The sequence below is a fragment of the Pundamilia nyererei genome, unplaced genomic scaffold (genome assembly GCF_000239375.1).
Source record: "Pundamilia nyererei isolate P.nyererei 1_Seehausen unplaced genomic scaffold, PunNye1.0 scaffold00150, whole genome shotgun sequence".
Lineage (NCBI taxonomy): Eukaryota > Metazoa > Chordata > Actinopteri > Cichliformes > Cichlidae > Pundamilia > Pundamilia nyererei.
In genome coordinates this window covers 415,220-434,060 of record NW_005187551.1, presented here as the reverse complement: position 1 = coordinate 434,060, position 18,841 = coordinate 415,220, and the positions used below count along the sequence as shown (strand labels likewise).

The 18,841-nt window shown below is 40.5% G+C and overlaps 2 protein-coding genes across 4 annotated transcripts in view; one reads left to right on the top strand and one right to left on the bottom strand.

Annotated features, from left to right (window-relative positions):
- Positions 1-501: 501 nt before the first annotated feature.
- On the top strand, positions 502-2,489 carry tecrl2a (trans-2,3-enoyl-CoA reductase-like 2a; the record flags this gene model as incomplete). The annotated part of the gene is made up of 8 exons (XM_013913778.1): positions 502-687; positions 777-892; positions 1,069-1,174; positions 1,525-1,725; positions 1,796-1,853; positions 1,971-2,059; positions 2,159-2,204; positions 2,344-2,489. Coding segments are annotated over 8 exons (930 nt in total), but the record flags the coding sequence as incomplete, so codon positions are not given.
- The window catches only part of abca4a (ATP-binding cassette, sub-family A (ABC1), member 4a), a 32,411-nt gene continuing 15,624 nt past the window's right edge, over positions 2,055-18,841 (bottom strand). For 2 of the 3 annotated variants that reach the window (XM_005744877.2, XM_013913783.1), the window contains exons 16-51: positions 18,511-18,732; positions 18,047-18,251; positions 17,874-17,951; positions 17,508-17,720; positions 16,389-16,566; positions 16,163-16,294; positions 15,892-16,031; positions 15,587-15,724; positions 14,710-14,888; positions 14,382-14,484; positions 13,772-13,977; positions 13,437-13,491; positions 13,168-13,248; positions 12,338-12,495; positions 12,058-12,182; positions 11,781-11,879; positions 11,507-11,696; positions 11,262-11,356; positions 11,144-11,176; positions 10,822-10,927; positions 10,612-10,686; positions 10,328-10,497; positions 10,012-10,189; positions 9,784-9,899; positions 7,929-8,076; positions 7,725-7,848; positions 7,240-7,369; positions 6,979-7,099; positions 6,806-6,868; positions 6,616-6,722; positions 6,324-6,465; positions 6,098-6,232; positions 5,869-5,972; positions 4,850-4,942; positions 4,474-4,723; positions 2,055-4,278 (exon numbers count right to left, since the gene is read on the bottom strand). In XM_005744877.2, coding sequence (XP_005744934.1) covers positions 4,159-4,278; positions 4,474-4,723; positions 4,850-4,942; positions 5,869-5,972; positions 6,098-6,232; positions 6,324-6,465; positions 6,616-6,722; positions 6,806-6,868; positions 6,979-7,099; positions 7,240-7,369; positions 7,725-7,848; positions 7,929-8,076; positions 9,784-9,899; positions 10,012-10,189; positions 10,328-10,497; positions 10,612-10,686; positions 10,822-10,927; positions 11,144-11,176; positions 11,262-11,356; positions 11,507-11,696; positions 11,781-11,879; positions 12,058-12,182; positions 12,338-12,495; positions 13,168-13,248; positions 13,437-13,491; positions 13,772-13,977; positions 14,382-14,484; positions 14,710-14,888; positions 15,587-15,724; positions 15,892-16,031; positions 16,163-16,294; positions 16,389-16,566; positions 17,508-17,720; positions 17,874-17,951; positions 18,047-18,251; positions 18,511-18,732 — 4,812 coding nt within the window. In that variant the 3' untranslated portion in view covers positions 2,055-4,158. The remainder of the gene's footprint in view (positions 4,279-4,473; positions 4,724-4,849; positions 4,943-5,868; positions 5,973-6,097; positions 6,233-6,323; positions 6,466-6,615; positions 6,723-6,805; positions 6,869-6,978; positions 7,100-7,239; positions 7,370-7,724; positions 7,849-7,928; positions 8,077-9,783; positions 9,900-10,011; positions 10,190-10,327; positions 10,498-10,611; positions 10,687-10,821; positions 10,928-11,143; positions 11,177-11,261; positions 11,357-11,506; positions 11,697-11,780; positions 11,880-12,057; positions 12,183-12,337; positions 12,496-13,167; positions 13,249-13,436; positions 13,492-13,771; positions 13,978-14,381; positions 14,485-14,709; positions 14,889-15,586; positions 15,725-15,891; positions 16,032-16,162; positions 16,295-16,388; positions 16,567-17,507; positions 17,721-17,873; positions 17,952-18,046; positions 18,252-18,510; positions 18,733-18,841) is intronic. The other variant, XM_005744878.2, reaches the window with a different exon arrangement.

Here is an 18,841-nt window from a genome sequence, read left to right as displayed (position 1 = left end):
AAAGTTTATCCAATAAGTTCTGGCATATTTATCTTTACACTCATCCTGTACTTCAGTGAGCAGTGAACCATTAATACATTTCAGCGTGCTGCTTCCACTATGAAATCTTTTGTCCATTTCTCCTTTATTGTTTTAAAGACCATTTAATATGCATCACTGCTCCATCCATTTCAGCCCAAATTAAAGCTGTAAAGGCAAATACAGCCTAACCTGATGTATGATGTTGGAAGGCTTTAGTCTTGAATATCTGGGATCTACCTGGCTGCTAAGAATTAGACAAGAGAACTTTGGTTCAAATCTATTTGGGTCAGTTGCCCCTCAGGATATTCTAAAAATGCTGCCCAATTAGTAGAGCAAATTATCTGTGGCCGTGCCCCCTGGAGCTTGCAGGTAGAGAGAACGTGTGCTGAAAACCTGAAACTCTGCACAGCGCTGCCTGTGTCACTGTGAAGATTTCTGCTGTTTTGTCCATTTCTCAAGCCCACATTCTAGAGGCGATGATCTCTGTTGGATAGTAAAAATGTTTGTTGGTATTTTTCCAGATGGATTTGTTTGCCTAAAGGTTGTTTTTGTTCTTATACAGAGGGAAAATCACTCAGAGATGATGAAATCTTACAGAATCTACCAGTGGGGACCACTGCCACCATGTATTTCAAAGATCTTGGTCCACAATTAGGCTGGACTATGGTACGATTAATTCAACAGGCATATTGGCAGTTGTTTTTTTTAATCTGTGACACATTAAAAAAGAAAGTCATCTTTTCTTCTGTTTTCAGGTGTTTCTTGCAGAGTATATCGGGCCCCTTCTGAGCTACCTCCTCTTCTATTTTCGAATACCCTACTTTTACTCAAACAGATATGCACTTAGTTCCAGCCCCCACCCTGTTGTCACGTATGTTGAAAATGAAATATCAACTACAGCACAAATTACGACAGACCACGGCTAAATTAAAATTGTTCTATGATGAAAACATGCTATTCTATCTATTATATATACATATACATGTACTGTGCAAGAGAATGACCTGTTGCCAGAAGCCAGTCTTATCCCTCGGCTCTCTCTCTCAGACTGGCCTGCGTCTGTCATACCTTCCACTACACGAAGAGGCTGATAGAGACAATCTTTGTGCATCGCTTCTCACATGGGACCATGCCTCTCAGGACTATAGTCAAGGTGAGGAAACGTCTAAAGTTAAAGAGGAGAGCCTCTGATAATAAGCTCCTCTCTTTCACAGTGTGTGGCCTCATTTTTACTGTCCTGCACCAGTTTTTGTTTTTTCATGTTTTAATGTTTATTTATAGGTACAAGCATGTAGCACGTACCACTGCCAGTTTCCAATGCCCATCCACACAAGGTCCTTGAATGCACTATAATTCATGAATGTCATAATAAAGCTAAACAAAGCTTCGTTTGGCAATGCAGAATACAACTTGCAGTCTCTACACAGTATCTTTGTGAGGACTGGAACTTCACTGATCATTTTCACATTAAGTATTTATGTATGTGCTCATTTCGTCTTTCAGAATTGTGCCTATTACTGGGGGTTTTCAGCATGGTTGGCTTACTATATCAACCACCCTCTCTATACGCCTCCATGTAAGTCAGTCCGAGTATGCCACATACAGCATGTTTTTCTCCTGTATTTTCATCATATCAAAGCCAAACTGTCTTTCTCCACAGCATACGGAGAACTGCAAGTCAACTATGCACTAATTCTATTTGTGGTACGTATACTAATAATTACACATGGCATATCACATATACAGACTCCTGATTTGTTTATTTCTGCTCTAGATGTGTGAAATGGGCAACTTCTCCATTCACTTGACTCTGAATAAGCTCAGGGGAGATGGTGAGTCGCTGAGCTTTGTTAACATTCATGGATGAAGCAGGGTCATCCATCAATTCAAATACTGTAAAATGAAATTATACATATGTAATCCGTTCACTGGACGAATTATCTTTGCAGGACCCAAGGGTAGAAGATTTCCTATGCCAAATAAGAACCCCTTCACCTGGCTTTTCTTCTTTGTATCCTGCCCAAACTACACATACGAGGTAACACGCAGCATTCAGAACGGTTTATCTAGCATTACATTTTCATTCATGCTTGAGCATAATCTCACTTTCTGCTTGCACACTGGACATACACTGTAGGTTGGAGCTTGGGTGAGCTTTTCTATCATGACCCAGTGTCTGCCAGGTATGAGCTTCCTTTCACCTTTTGTTGTCACCAAGTGAGCATGTCCATAAATATAATCCATTGTGGAACTGCATGGTTGATGAGAAAGCCTGCATAGTCCTCTTGGTTATCCCCACATGTTGTATATTTTGTCTTTCAGTGGCATTTTACACATTACTGGGGTTTATTCAGATGACCATCTGGGCCAAAGGAAAGCACAGAGCCTACATCAGGGAATTCAAGGACTATCCCAGTCTCCGAGTGGCTATTATACCTCTGATTCTTTGATAATGGTTAAAGCATGAACCTCATACAAAGAAACAAAGAAGTCTGCTGCTGCTGCTACTATGCAATTTTGTCTACAAATGAATGAGCCGAACTAGGAGGAAACAGAGCAATAATGTGGCTGTTTACTTGTTTAAGGCTTTAAAAAACATGCCGGAAACCTTTTAAAGTCAGCAATAATAGCAGTGTTTAATATCAACAGAAGATTGGATTTCTTTCTCAGAGGTTGATTTAGCATTGTGATAAAACTCAGAGTTCTTCCTGTCATATTAGCTACGCTTTAACATTTGGATTTTCTATGTTTGATTCTTTCAGAATATTAAGGAGTGTTTGAGAAACCAGCGAGGAGTGCTGACTGCATATTGGTTTGTTAGCATACGTTGTTGCTTTTTATTACGAGATGAAAGTTTTCTAGTTACATGTAAGTGAAAGAAATTGAGCATCCTCATCCTCATCATAAAGTGCCTGCGGAAGCAAACGAAGAAATTTGAAATGTCACAGCATCCATTTAAGAGTGCGACATCACTTTTAAGCTCTCAGGAGGAACGCTGATAAAGCAGGTGTTTAATCACGCTAAAGTTAAGCCCTTCTAATGCTTATCTCAGATAGTTTTCTCCAGAGAAGTGCAAACTGTACTGACGTTAATGTACAGAGACTTTATCAGGTAGTCAGTGATAAGTGCTGCAGTTCTCAAGCCTATATTGCCTAATCTCAGGTTAAAACTGTTCTTTTTTTGGTTATAAAAGTGAATGCAAGGTCTGAATAAAGGTCCACATCTTAAAGAAAACGCACTTCATTATTTATTATACTCTGCCTCACAGAAACACGTCATCATCTTCTAATGACACTAGGTGCTGCAAACAAATCATGAGGACAAAGCGCAAAAATTAAAAATGAATGGCATGAAGAGATCATATTAATGAAATGTATTTAACAGCGCAAGAAGGATTTTGTAATGATTATGAGCTGTATTACACAGATCACCAATAAATCTCATGATGCTTCGAGTAATACTGCATCAATAAGGTGCTAAGCCTTTGCTTCTCTGAGCCCTTACTCCACATATCTAAAGAAGGCAGTGAAAGTGAATCTTGCTTGGCATCTGAAGCAAAAATATATATATAAACAATCTATGCTTTCTTTACACACCCTTTCTTTACAGGTTGATTTTTTCATATTTCATCAGTTAAAGGCCTAAAAGGTGAGCAGAACGTGGAACAAATAGCAGGCAGGCACAGAAATGCTCCACATTTTCCAAAACGTCAAAGCCCGCTAACATTGTTTACCGGAGAAGCAAAATCGAGCAGCATGCACTTTTGCCACGAGTGAAATCAGTTTAAGGGATCGACTTCTTCACAGGCTGCGCTGTGAGGTTAGAAGATGCAACAGATCGACTGCAACATTCAAAAGACTCCATCAAACGTGGATTTAAAACACAAAGGACTTCTTTTCCGCAAAAGTTGGAAACCAAAAGTTCATCCTCTGTTGGCATCCAAAAAATGATGCGCCTGTCACTGGTGTCTGTTGGGTTGGGAGGGATTTTTCTGCAGACTGTCTCAAATCAAAAGGTGGCCCTGATTATGCCGACTAGCTTTCAGTCCCCTCAAAGTACACACATCAATAGGACTTTGAACACTGGCTGCCAATGACACAAAAATGATCTCTTCCAGCTGAGCTCATTAAATTAAGTTCACCTCCCCAAAGACTTGATGGGTGTGGTATCAATATATCGCTGGGCTCCAGCAGCTTTTGGATGCAATACAATACTTTCATCCTCTCTTGACTGTTGCTTGGCAAAATTCACAAACACCTGCAGGGACAAAGAAACAAAAACAAAGATTTGATTAAAGCAGCAGGTTGACATACGCCATAAAATTAGGAGCCAAGGCACAAAACGCAAAAGGAGGTTAAAATATGACCGACGTGCAAAGTCTTGCAACATAATGAAATAGATCTTTTTTCCATTTTATAATTCATTGTGTTGTGCATTTCTGCACCTATTTACCTGGTCGAGAGTGGTTTGTGACACTGAGTAGTCCTCTATTTTGAGTTTCTCCTTATTAGCCAGGACCATCTGAAAGATCCTAGCCAGGGAGGATGAGGAGATCTTGTACTGTAGCGTGTTGTAGTGCTTCTCTCTCTGGATGCAGCCAGGGAAGGTACTTTCCATGAATGCTTCAGCAGGGTTCAAGTCTGGGGCACAACCGGGCTTAGACGCCCTGATCTTCATGGTGACCACGTAGCCATCGCCAAATCTAAAGTGTGTAAAAAGTCTGGCACTTTTAGTGAAATAGTTACTGAAAGATTGGTGGATAGGAAAGGAGGAAAATGAAGATCAGGTATTTTGTTATATGAATAAATAATAAAGTAAAATGACCAACTTGTATTTGAGATGCTGAATAGTTCCCAAACACTTGAAGGATCCATTAACCATAATGGCCAAGCGCGTACACAGTGCCTCACATTCCTCCATACTGGAAAGAAAATCTTAACAATTAGATGCCGTGCTCACTCACATGTGTGCACACATAATACAGAGAGACAGGGGAGAAATCAGACGATCAGAACAAGAAAAAGTGTCTTTGTAAGTTATTTGGACACCATACACTGCTAGTATTGCCTCAGCGTAAGTTGTAAAGGGCATATGTATTATCTGGACACTGGGAGTGGGGACTTTAAAGCGGTAGGGTGGATGGTTTTCCTGTAGGAATTTTTAAGTGACTAACGTATTACTTCCTGCTTCCTAGTGAGATTTTGTGCATTGGTTTATGGAGTAAAAAACAAAATTCATTCACCGGGTGTGAATTCAAAATCCAAAGGAAAATAATGCAGTAAGGTTATCTCTGACTTATGGCATATGATTTACTTTTCCGTCTTCCTTTCTGCATTTTCTCTGGGAAAACAGCCCAGAGTATTAAACCCATGTTGCCCTATTATTGGGGGTACTGTACCAGAAGATGCCTCTAAGGCATGGGTGTTAAACATAAGGCTTGGGGACCAGAATTGGCACAGTAAAGATTTCAATCTGGCCCGCTGGACAGCTTTGGAAAATGCGAAGGAGGGCGTATATGTTTAGGCCTTTTTGCAGCTTTCGCTACTGATGAAGACCTGCTCTCTGGCCTTTCATACACCAAAGAAATTAAGTATAAATAAATAATTAAATGGCAGAACTTCTTTACACTGACAAAAAGTGGAGCTTCTCTGGACCAGACCACTAAAGATCAAAGTGTGGCCTACAGTGTAAAGTTTGACATCTCTGCTCTAAAGCAACGACACGTGTCAGCATAAAACCCCCACGGCATAACACAGCTGTGGAACGTAGGGGTCAAGCATTCAGATTTTTTTGCTTTATAAGTCAGTTATCCATATGTATTTGTTTATGTTAAAATATAAGGTTTACCTGTGTGACGTGAGCACCACGGCTCTTTTGTCCTGAATAACACTCATGATGGAGTTCCACAGAAAACGTCTGGAGAGAGGGTCCATACCTGTAGTAGGCTCATCCTAAAGTGCAGGAACAATAAACAAATTAGCTTTGGCACATCTGAATTTTGTCTATTATCTGCTTAATATTCTTATAACTGTAATATCCACTCATAACCCACTAATCCTGTTATTGTTGGACTCACCAGCAGCACCAGAGCAGGACAGCCAATCATTGCAATGGCTGTGGAGAGTTTCCTCCTGTTACCTCCGCTGTAGGTCCCTGCACTGTGACCTGCATATTCTGAGAGACCCAGCTTCTGGATGGCCCACTCTGCAACCTAAGTTAGAAGAAGATAAAGTTTCCCATTTCAAAATAATGTCACAATAAAACTTCATCCATCAACTGTCAGACCTAGTTCTGCATCTCACCCTGCTGATCTCAGACTCTGGCACTCCACGAAGGCGAGCGTAGAGGTGTAGGTGTTCTCTGCCTGTCAGCAGCTCATCTATGGCATCAAACTGAGGGCAGTAACCCATGTTCTGATGGACATCCAGGATATTGGTCAAAATGCTGTGAGAGATTTATGCAGATAGGTGAAGTGTATCAAACCTTCTTTTTCACCCAGCATCACAGAAACTTAAAACAACGGCGATTATCAGCAACTGAATGTATTCGACATCAATGCTCAAATTCAGCACGGAACAACTGCGATGTACAAACCTGTGACCTGCAACCGAGGCTTCTCCTGAGGTGACATTAATGTCTCCAGTCAACATCTTAAAGGTTGTGGTTTTCCCAGCTCCATTTACCCCCAGGAGACCGAAGCACTGTGGATATTTGGAAGCAGAAAAAGACAGCCTTAGAGGCAACATACCGTACCATATATCAGTTTAACCAAACCTCTACAAACCTCTCCAGGTGATACTCCGACACAGATTCGGTCTACTGCAGGGATAATTGTTCCTGTGTAAGTCTGGTAAGAGAACATCAGAACAAAAATAAAGCTCAAACTCAAATCTTTCTCCAAAATCAGTTTTCTTTTTTTGTTGTCCACAGTGTGTCCTAATAAAGACTAACACTGACCTTGGACAAGTCTCTCACACGCAAAATGTCATTTGATTTTCCACTCTGATAAATTCGCTGTCTTTCCTCTCCAACATCCACGTCTTCATCCAAAATGTCAGGCTTTGGGCAATCGGGTATCCTGCCAGCGGGAAAAAAAATTGCTACTCAGTCATGGTTTGATTTGGTGTGTTATCTGGACAATGACTTTCATCACATGTGTAAATTTCAAATAGCATTTATTCATGTGCATCTAACAAGTTTGGTAACACATTTACTTGCCAGTTATTCAGGAAGAAGCAATACTGGAAGAGAATATTAATGATGAAATAGACAAATCCCTCAACACCCATGCAGAACAGGTTCTTCCCAATAAAATCCCAGTTATAGGGATCTGGACTGTAGTCCTCACCTGAAAATGTAGAAACAAAATTCCTATAAATCCTACTTTCCCAGTTGGTGCTTTTCATGTAAGTTTCTCCAGCCTTTGTAATGTGGAAAACACTGGAATGCATGAACCGTTAGATACACATCATTAATATTTCATGTTGCATCTTTAGTTCACATTTGCATAGCAATAATGCTGATTCTGTTCCAGGGGATCTTGTTGCCTAAGCAGTCTTTGCAGCAACACTGCAGCTGCTTCGGGTCATGGTGGCAAATGTATGGTATGAGATTTCTGATGACCTCTTTATTAAAAAGACATTGTAGGATATTTTATAGCTACATGTATTTGAGGGGTATGAGTCTGTGTGGTTCATAATTACCAAAGCGGGCATAGACATCACTTATAGCTTGGTTCATAGCCATGTCTATGAGACCTCGGCCCAGGCAGTAATGGGGGAACATCAGCATCACCCTCTTCAACAGCTGGTTGAACCCATACAGAGCCTAGATAGAAACCCAACGTGTAATATTAAGTTTGACATTAAAATTGGTTGAAGTGGTAGAAACAAACCTACTGGGCTTACCGTGTTGCTCTCAAACAGGTCCAGGATGAAGGTAATGGCACTGCTGTTGATGCCAATGAAGAGGTTGATACATGACAAAGAGACGTAGGCTGTGCTGGGAACACTGAACACGTATGACATGGGGTACATCATGGGTGTCACAGACCAGCTGAGAGAGAAGGAAGGAGATTAGAAAAAGGATCAATTAAAGGGAAAGCCCAGTGCTTGATGCTGATGAGAGGAAAACGCTGCAATAGATCACGTTTTATGTTTTTTTGACAGTATGTGCTCTCCAAATCTTTGCCAAATAAACAAAAATGCTGCAATATTTTTACTTGACATGGTATTTAATGACCCAGCCGGGCAATGTAGTGAAAACCTGATATACACGAGTTTAATAAGAATTCAGTGATGCAGTAGCTCACATTTAGGCCAGATGATAGGAAATATTTACCAGAGGAAGATTATAAAAACTCTACCCATGTAGACCAAACTCAAAACCAATCAATAATAAAATTATATTAGAATAAATATGTGATAGATATATGCAATATTAGAAAACCAGTCAGCTGTGAAATTAATTCAAGAAGTATGCTTGAAGTTTCCTTTTGATTCAGATCTACTTTCTTCTTGTTTTGTCTGTATTTCACAAGAATGCAAATCTAATGTAGCTCTTAGAGGACAGGCTGGAGTTTATGGTGTGACATTTAGAGTAATTACATCAGGTTACTGCAGGACACAAATGTCTATGGAAAACTGGAGACATCAGAGACTGGCTGCTTTAGATGTCATTTTTACTATTTTCAAACAATGTGGCTGTGACAATACCACATTATTACTAGTGACTGCAGGTGACGACTAATTTCTCAGTTGATTAAAAGAGAAGAAAAAGTTAGAATGACTAATCTAAAACTAAGAAACTAACTATCGAGCTAAATTAGAGGACTGTTTGATGGGCAGTGTCACATTCTTCGATCGTGCTGTTTCACTGTGTGTCTCGCGTCATTCATTATGAACACTGCACGTTACAGCCCAAACGGTCGCAGAAGTAGAAGAATAAACTGATATTAAATATGATATGAAAACACTTTACGACAGATGCTTACATATTATTAAAATATCACAAATTAACATTAAAAAAACAAATAAATCGCAGATAAAAAGTGTTGCGCACAGCGTTGTGCCGTGCATTATTAAAGAAGCACATTGTTCTGCAATTAATGACAACCAATAAAATAACCACAATAAAAGTGCAAATCTGAAATAACAAGAAACAATAAATCATCCGTCCTTGTCCGGGGCGGCAGCCTAAGCAGTGAAACGTAGTCACATCTTTCACCTCATTTGGGGAAACACCAAGGGTTTTCCAGGCTAGCCGAGGGATGTGGCCTGGGAACTCCAGCGTGTTCTGGATCTACCTTATGTCCTTCTCACCCAGTAGGCAACCACCTCACCTGCCTCCATTCAATATGAAGGAGTAACAGCTCTACGGTGAGCCCCTCCCGAATGACTGAACTCCTCACCCTATCTCTAAGGGAGAGAAAGCTCATTTAACCACTTGTCTCCACAATCTTATTCTTTTGCCTTCAGAAAATCTCAAAAAATAACAAAAATCTCCTAGATTAACATTTTTCCACAATATTGTTTGGGCTGCAGCTCCACCTGGTGGCAGATGGCTGAATAACAGCTAAGACAGTTTACTGGCACTGGGAATCAATTAGAATGTTAAGAACTGGATTAAATGACTAGTACGTCTGACACCGACTAGTTTGATCAGTGACAATTATTCATCTAGTCCTGCACATCCATAATTATTACACCGTTAGTAACTAAAATCCCACATGTAAAACAGTAAACTAAAAAGATGAAAGCTTACCCGTAAAGCATAAGCAGAGCAATTAATGGTTGGAGGTTGGTTGGTGAGGTGTAGCACTTCCTGTCGAAAAAGATGAAAATTTCCACCACCATTGCTGCACTGATGGAATAATTAACCTGAAGAGAGTTACAGAAATACCAGTGTTTACAAAAAGCTACTGACGGGTCTTCTTGATTGTACTGAAATCTCAGCCACTGTCACAGTCTTAATGTAATGCTGCTGCAGTACCATGTCCCACAGAAAGTTGGCCATCCAGTACACCAGTGGACTGACACCACTGACAAACTGCAGGTGTTTGGCCTGAGTGACCCTCTCCTGGATGAGATAGAGGACAAAGCTGGCTGGGACAAAGGACATGGCAAAGATGACACAAATGGCCACCACTGCATCCACTGATGTGGTCAGACTGGGAAAATGAAAGAGAGATGGATTTTTTTTTTTTTTTTTTTGAGGAGATCTTTGTGCAACAAATATCTTTTTTGGCTCTCTTAAAAACCCCTTGAAATAAGATGTGGTGATAACTACTTGGCTGAGGTTGACTCACACAGTGATCTCAGAGAGCTGTTCTTTGGTGAGGTTAAGAGGATGGTTGATGGCAGTGATTCCATATTCAGCAAGGTTAGCTTCTCTGGGCAGGTTTGCACGGAGGATTGCATTGTTGGCCACGTTCATAAAAGATACCATGGCATGCCAGCCCTTATTGTTATACCACACCTGCAAAAAGGAATAGATGCTGCTGCTGATTCCTAATATCAAACTACAGCATGATCTTTCATATTGTGTAGGCAAGTTAATTTTAGAGACGAAGCTTTCATTTAATTAACTGACCTTGACATTGTTTTCAGTCTCCATGTACCTAAAGAATGTCCCTATATCCTCTAGCGTTTGTTTCGAGTATTTTCCCTGCAAGCACAAATTTGAGGCTTAAAAAATAATCACAAAGGAACAAAGTGATAAACATGCAGAAACAGAGATACAGCGACAATGACTCAGACCCTCCACAGAAAAAAAACATAGTATTTGGCTTCAAAGGCTTACCCCTGTTACATTGAGCAGTCGTCCCAGCTGACCTGCTACGTCCTGGATGGTCTTTGGCTCCACCCCTAAAACAGGGAGCTGTGCTCCCACTGATATACCCCCGTACCTGGATGCCACACAGAAAATCCCTTTGACAGAGCCTTTCAGTAATCTGCCTGCTTTCATACTTAAATTATTACCTTATTTCAACCACTAGAGGAAGAACCATACCACTGCACATAACACAACGTCTATGAGGTGCACTTCAACCATGTCAGACATTTCCACTATTTGGACTGAAATGGATTTTCCAATAAATTAGTTTGATTCAAATTTAAATTACCTTTGTTCATTCACCCAGTATTTGCTTTTCAAGCTGAAAAAAAATCAGATGCAGTAATTAGATATTGTTTTCACCCTGGAGTATATTAAAACAACTGGCAAGAACTTGTCCAAAACACCTGGTTCTGATGATTCCGGGGTAGGTTTTCACCAGGTAGTCTGAAATATTCCTGCCTGTTAGGTCCATGAGGACATCTCCTGTTGACTGGATCCTCTGAGGAATAGGAACAGGATTTCTCTGTTAACACTTATCAGCAGCAGTGGATCGAATGCAGATGTAATTCCACTTATGGATCTTAGCGTTGTACTTATATAATTGCATGCACATAATGTGGTCATGTTCAGTATCAGTTACATAACCTACCTGTGGAGGTGGCAGCCCTCCAGCTCCATCAGGACACACAGGAAGCATGGTAAGTTTTGTAGGTGTGCTGCACTTGCATTGTGGAGACGGTCTCAGGGAGCTCCACTCTGTGCCAGCCAGCATTTCTATGAGAGCAGGGTTGACCAAAGGCATCTCCCATTCTGTGGTGATGTTGTTACATGGGAAATCTCTTCCAATGGAGGAAAGGAACTAATGTTAAACAAAAAACACACAAGACAGTGCAAGAACCGCTAGTTCTGTTAAGTTGACTTACTCCAGCGGTTCATCCGCCATGCACCGAGTCCCAAAGCCGGGCTTTTCCAACAACACCTCGCCGAAGTACCTCATCTGAGCATCTGGAGGGCGCTCATTACTACATTGGGTAAAGTGTAATGAATACAAAATAGCAAAAATATGAAAATTCTGTCCATTTACACATTTTACACAAACATTTGTTAAAAGATGTTTTATTTGAGCCAGACTGATCAACCCAACTGAACAGGTACATCTTCTCGTAACAGCTAAACCTTTCATGATGGCCTAGTGCATACCTGAAGAAGGTGTATTGTTGTCCATACATCCATGGGCTGAGGGTCAGGCTCGGATACTCTCCAAAAGGTGGAACGATCAGAGTGAATGTCAGTGCCAGGAAAACAAAACTGGCAGGCAGGACAATCTACCAAAACCAGAAAAACAAAAACCAATCTTACACAGCTGAAACACATAGTGCACTTTGTTTGTTTCCACAGCCGTCCAGGCAATGGTAGTTCTTAAAAGAATAATGATAATGACAATGTCTTTTATTAAGATATCATAAAATAAGAAGGTTACCTGGGCAATGAAATCTTTGTAAGAGCGTGTGGCATGATGCAACCTCTTGATTACCAGAGCAAAGAATTGTTTGGTGGTCAGACAGAGGCCTCTGACCTGGTAGGATCCTCTGCCTGCACTGCCTTCTGATGTGTCACATGTACTCTGGCCATTGGACTCTGAAATAAAAGCTTAAATTAAAATGACTTCCACCAGAGATCTCAATGCTAAATTACAGCCGCCAGTGAGCTAGCCAAGCATCTTTAGTCTTCACTGTGACCGAAAAGCATTTGCCAGCAGTGCTCAGTAGCCTGACTTTGGCTGGCCTAATAGCAAAGCTGAAGCTCTCTGCATTACACTGTTGCCAGGAATAACCTTTGCCAAAATAAGTAGTAGAAACAAATACATAAAACGAGATTAAAAGAGCATCTTATAATCTTATAATCTTAAATGTTAGAGTTTCATCAGTGACTGATAGGGTTTTCTGGCCTGGTGAGGTTCTAGTTAGCTGAAAACAAATGCTACAAGCAGAAGAAAACAGCTAGCATGGCTTTGTATGTTAGCCTTTTCAAATCTACTAATGGAGCCATTATGTACCAGAGTAATTAATGGCCACTTCCTTTGTGTATAAAATGTTTCTAAGCTTTTGAAAACTTTATTACAAATGTTTTGTCAGCTTTTTCATGTTTTTTATATATGCTAGGCTAACTAGCTGTTAGTAAGTACTTTCATTTTTACCATGCAGAAATCTCTTTATGTTATTTCCTTTTTAGTGTAACCTTCACAATAACTGTTGTTTTCCTCACAACAGCAGCTACTGGCCAGAGCTGTGAGCTTAAAGACGCTGTCACCTTTTAGCGGTTCCATATCAACAGCGACTCTGTTGAATCCACAGAGACTAGCTCGAGAAATCTGTTGCCATGATTTGTTGTCTGAGAGAGTTAAAGAATGGATATGAAGGACATAAAACATGATTATAGGTGGACACGGGTGGACTGAGAAAACAATCAGAACTGTCAGGCTCCAATCAGGCTTTGATAAATCAACAGGAAGAAAAGAAGTGGTGAAAAGAAAATTCTGCCCTAGATTGAGCTCTTTCTACAGTTTGTTCATGCTTTACCTTGAAAACATTTCCTCTTGGTTGCATTCCCATCTGCAGTGACCTTCAGAAAGATCTGCAAAAAAATATATATCCGTTTTAATTTCAGGACATAAGACGAAGAAAGTTTAATGAAAAAAACATATAAAATGTATCTTTTTACAGAGACAGCCAGGCAGTGACAGATTGACGGTTTTTAAAGATATAATAATTATTTTTTTGCTTCTTTATTTCTAGTTTTAGTTATGGACTCACAATGTTAATTTGCAAATGTAAATGACTATTGATATTATTCCTATTATTGTAACTGCATGAAACTACTGCTTTTACTTTCAGGGTTATTTTTTTCCACACACCTCCTCCAGCGACGTGTCAGACACACCAAAGCTGCTGAGGCCGATGTCCAAGAGAGTTTCCTCCAACTCCCTGAAGAGGCTAGCATAAGCCCTGGGCTGGAAGTTACGATTGGGCAGAAGAAAGGTGAGCTCCTGGCCAATAGCCTCGATCAGGCGGGCCTGGGGCACATGATGATGGACCAAGGCTGTGATGCTTTCCATGTTACCTGCAGATAAGAAGATAAGATAAGAAATATATTTTGCCTTAAATCAGCCTTTTACACATTATTCTTTGCATTTAATCTGTTACTCAGTGCACTTATTTTTCACACTAACTAATGATAATGATTTTAATTTTATAGGTCACAGTATTTCACAGTGAATATAAGGTGTTTCTAGGTGTGTTGTCAGCAGATACAGTAACCAGAGTGACTGCAATCCATTGTAAAGGTATTATTCATCAACATGACAAAGGGAGTGTGCCCTATAGTCTTAATAATTAGATTAATAGCCTAAAAACAGGTTCAACGAAAATGACAATAGTGTCGTCATAACAAAGTGATTATATACTAATAATATAATGAATTAATGGCCAGCTTTTCCCACGGTAAGTTTTCTAAATGTGACTTACCATCCATCTGTCTGTCAGGGGTGTGACTTTCCTCCTGGTTCGCTTTAAATGTCGAACATTTCGAGCACACACACGAGCAATCCTCTGTGCAGTCACAGCTAGGCTGAAGGACACCGTAACAAGATATTAATGAGAAATCGCTGTGTCGCAGTGTTAAATATACCATCAGAAAAATAAGAAATAATGTTGGGGGTTTTACAAATGTTATAAGGAGGAAGGAACTTAACTTTAAACCAGGTTTACTTTAATTTGCAAAACTACAACATTTATAACTTTAAAGAGGATAATGCACAAATATACAACAGGTTCCCTCTTCCTTAGTTCCCACCTTGAGAGTGTCGTGCTTCATGCGGCGTACAAGAGTGAGGTAGAAGCCAGCACCAAAACAGTTCTTTAAGAAGATTGGGGAACCGCAGCAGTAGAGGCGACCCTGAGAAATGATAGCCACTCGGTCGCTCAGCAAGTCAGCCTCGTCCATGTGATGGGTGGACATGATCACTGTGCGCCCTGCAAACAGCAGAGCGAGAGTGAATTTAATAAAGAGAGGCTGAATAATGGAAATATGCATTTGATTTAAGAAAAGCTTTTCAAAGCTGAGTAATAACTCGTTTTTATTATGGCGATTTCAGTGGAGCTGGTCTGATTGTGGTGTCATAAATCCTTCCCGCCTAAGAATATATTAAACACAGTCATCCACGTTATACTGGAGGCATCTGTCAGTTGTCATAGAAAATATATCATTTATTATATATTTCACTTTAAAGTTTTAGTTCAGCAAGGTTAAAGTTTATGATGGTGATATGAGGTATGCCAGAAAAGTGTAATACGTGCTGTTGGTAGTGGTTTAGTTGCTATAATGATTTGTGCAGGATCTAAGCTTAATTATTTGCTGGCCGTCTGGACAAACCAGTCAGATTTATTCATCGTCTAACCTCTACAGGCCATGTTGTGTAACAGGTCGAGCTAAGTGTGTTTAATGATTTTCATTTTAGATTTCTTCTAATGTGAATAGTCGGGTTGGGTAATTAATTCTCTGTATGAGCACTCTTGTACTCAGAATATTTTCGTGTAACACATAATAATGTTTTCTTAGTACAATCAACAATCGCAAATACAACACATTGGTATAAATATTTTAAAAACCGATAAGGTTTTTAAAATATTTATACCAATACTCGTCAAAAATCAGTGTCGATCAGTGTTACCTGCACGGTATTTGAGCAGCAGGTCCCAGATAGAACGTCTGGAGTAGGGATCCACCCCAGATGTGGGCTCGTCCAGGATCACCACCTTGGCCCCGCCAACAAAAGCCAGAGCAACAGACAGCTTCCTCTGCATGCCCCCTTGAACAGAACACCATCATTTATTGATGGGGAGTACATTATTGTGTGTGTGTGTGTGTGTGTGTGTGCGTGTGCGTGTGCGTGCGTGCGTGCGTGTGCGTGCGTGTGTGTAGTCTGCATTACAGTGAGCTTTGATAGATCTATGTGTGCATCTGCTTCCAAACCACCTGAAAGGTTCTGGGTCAGTACATCTCTCTTGTGAGGAAGACCCAGATCCTCCAGCATGTTCTCCACCTCCTCCTCAGCCTCTGCTATTGGACGGCCTTTCAGCAGAGAGTAGAACAGGATGTGCTCTGCCACAGTCATACTGATAAAGAGCAAGAGAAAGACAAGGAAACAGTGATCCAGCTATACAGTACGGTGCTATCTTTATATCTGTTTGCTCATGTAACATGTCCAAAAACTACTTCTGTTATTAATATGTGAGGAAGTACATACTACTGAAAAAGGACATTGTGTTGAGGACACATTCCCAGAGACTGTCGGATAGTGTCCATATCTGTGCGGATGTCTTTCCCATAAATGGTGGCTGTCCCTGAGGTGGGAGGATACATACCAGTCAAGACAGACCTAGGAGAGACAGGAGAGAAGAAAACAGATATTAGTATATTTTCTTTAGACTATAGATATACATCGACGGGCATCTATGTACTGTTTGGCATACATAGTGGTGGTCTTTCCAGCTCCATTGTGCCCCAGAAGGGCAGTAATCTGGCTCTCATAGAAACTGATGGAGAGGCCATCCACAGCCGGTCTGAAGCAACTACCGAACATCTTGACCAGGTCCTTGATGCAGACACCCTTTACTAGATCATCTGGCTCTGCCTCGAAGTAAGGCTGCTCTGTGGACACCAAAGACACATTTCATCTCTTTCATTTGTCTGGATATGGAGTTAATAATGCAAGACAAATGAAAACTACTGAATTCCACAAAACAGAGTGACAGAATATATGTTTTTCAGTCAATTTTAAAAAATGTAATATTTCCCAAATGAAAGCAGGAAGGAACATATGAGCTCAGCCAACTGGAATGCCATACAGTGCAAAGGAAACGTTTCCATCACTTATTAACTAAGCATAAACCTGAAGGGTTAGCTGTGTACGTTCACAAATGTCAGCAAGTGCAAACACATACAAGGACACTGAGTTCCCACACAGGTAATGTTGACAGTGATAAATGGAAAATGAGGGGCAAAGTGAATGCAATGAAAGAGAGCCCTAATCCTGCACTGAAATCAGCTGTTTGCCTGGAGAAACATTACATAAGTCCAAGTCATAAAATACATAATTAACTGTACTGGCGAAAATGCACCATATGGGAGGAAGCTAGTTCACTCATGTATGAAAACACAGACATGTATGTTGATTTATCAAGTTATTATCATGTATCATATCACCGTCTACAGTGATAAAAACCATATCAATATGAATAATAGTGACACTAAAGATGGTACTGGATTAATACTAGCGTAACAGGATAGTGTTCAGTAGCCTTGTGAATGGTGTTGAATAAATTATGTTTTCTTGGAAGTGAAAAACACACCTGCAATGTAAACAACAAACATACAGCAGATTTTGATCATCCTGATACCCTTTGTAGGTTATAAAGTGCGTTTCATTCAGATTGATTCATGTGTTTAGAGGGAACAGACTTGTATACATACTGTATGCTACGATCATTATAGTAAGATGTGTTCTTTAAATTGAGAAAGTAGCAGACAGTTAAATGTAGAAGCGTGTTGTATTTTTATACACTGTGGTAAAGCTGCTCCATCCGTTATACCGTCTTTCTCCTGGTTCTTCTCGGGCTTGTTCTCCTTCCCCAGCCTCTCACGCTGGTCGTGATGCTCACAGGAAGGTGGATCCTCTTTACCCTTGGTTTTCTCTGGGCTATTCTCCTGATCATGGATTCCATCTTCTTCTTTTGTTTGCTCTCCTTGCTCTTTGTTTGCAAGATTATCAAAGCCTTTTTTATCCAACTCCATTCTGGTGTTGCCTTTGGGAAATGAGATTTAAATTAGTTTGTTGCTAGATGACAAAAACAATATATTAGATTTATGACTGTTTCTTATCTGTCTGCAATATCCACTCTCAAACAACTTAACCCTCCCACGAAAAAGCATCCGGAAATGTATAATAGCAAACGTACCTGAAGCTGGAGCCACAGTGTTGAGCCAATAACAGGGCAGAAAGGGAAAGTAAAATGGACGGCCAATTCCATACTGTCCTATGATGAAAATAAATCGTATTAAATAAATGAACACAATTATTTATAATGAAATAGCTGTAATAAGACCCTTCAATATTCTCCTACACACTAACCAGGGAATACATTGTCCAGGTACCACGCCAGAACCCCATACAGGACTGTGTCCAAGCCCATCATGCAGATGGAAGTGAGGAAGGAGAACTCATCCCCCTCCAGGGGGCTTGTCTGGATGTTATCCCACTGAAGACCCAGACCCTGCTCCTCATACCTTGACAAATACTCTGTCCCAAACCCAAATGCCACTTGAGATAGTAGACTCTGAGAAAGGAATCAGTGCTAAGATTATCTTTGCTTGACATTTAAAGCAAGTCTTTCAACCATCTGTAGTCTCATGTGTTATTCCTATTGTCTGTTCCTAAGTCTGCATCAGGGTTAAAAGTAAGGAAACAGAAGTAGCTGTGGTTGGTACACATACTGTGTGTAAGTATTAATGATTCGAATAAGCTAATCCTGTTCTATAACTAAAACTAAACAACAGTCATCATTAGTAAGCATGCTTTCAACTTGAGACACCCACCACCAGGAGCTTCATGTCTTTGGTGATGCGGTCTTGCCAGGCGAAGCAGAAAATGTGCGGAAGGTAAAGGGTGAAGTAGATGATACCACAGCAAGCAGCTGCCAAGTTTGCCTGGTTGAAGAAGACGCTGAGAAGGAAGCACTGCATGATGGTGGCCGTGGTGAAGGTGAGCAGAAACAGGAAGAGGATGACCGGGTTGCTGTAGTTCAACACCCTGCCTCCCTGTAGTTAAGGCAAAAAAGTGCATGGGTGATGTTTAGCTGCTCAGTGTGCTTGTACACTGGAAGAAAAATGGTCTTTAAAATAAATATTTGATGGCTTGGGTAAGTGA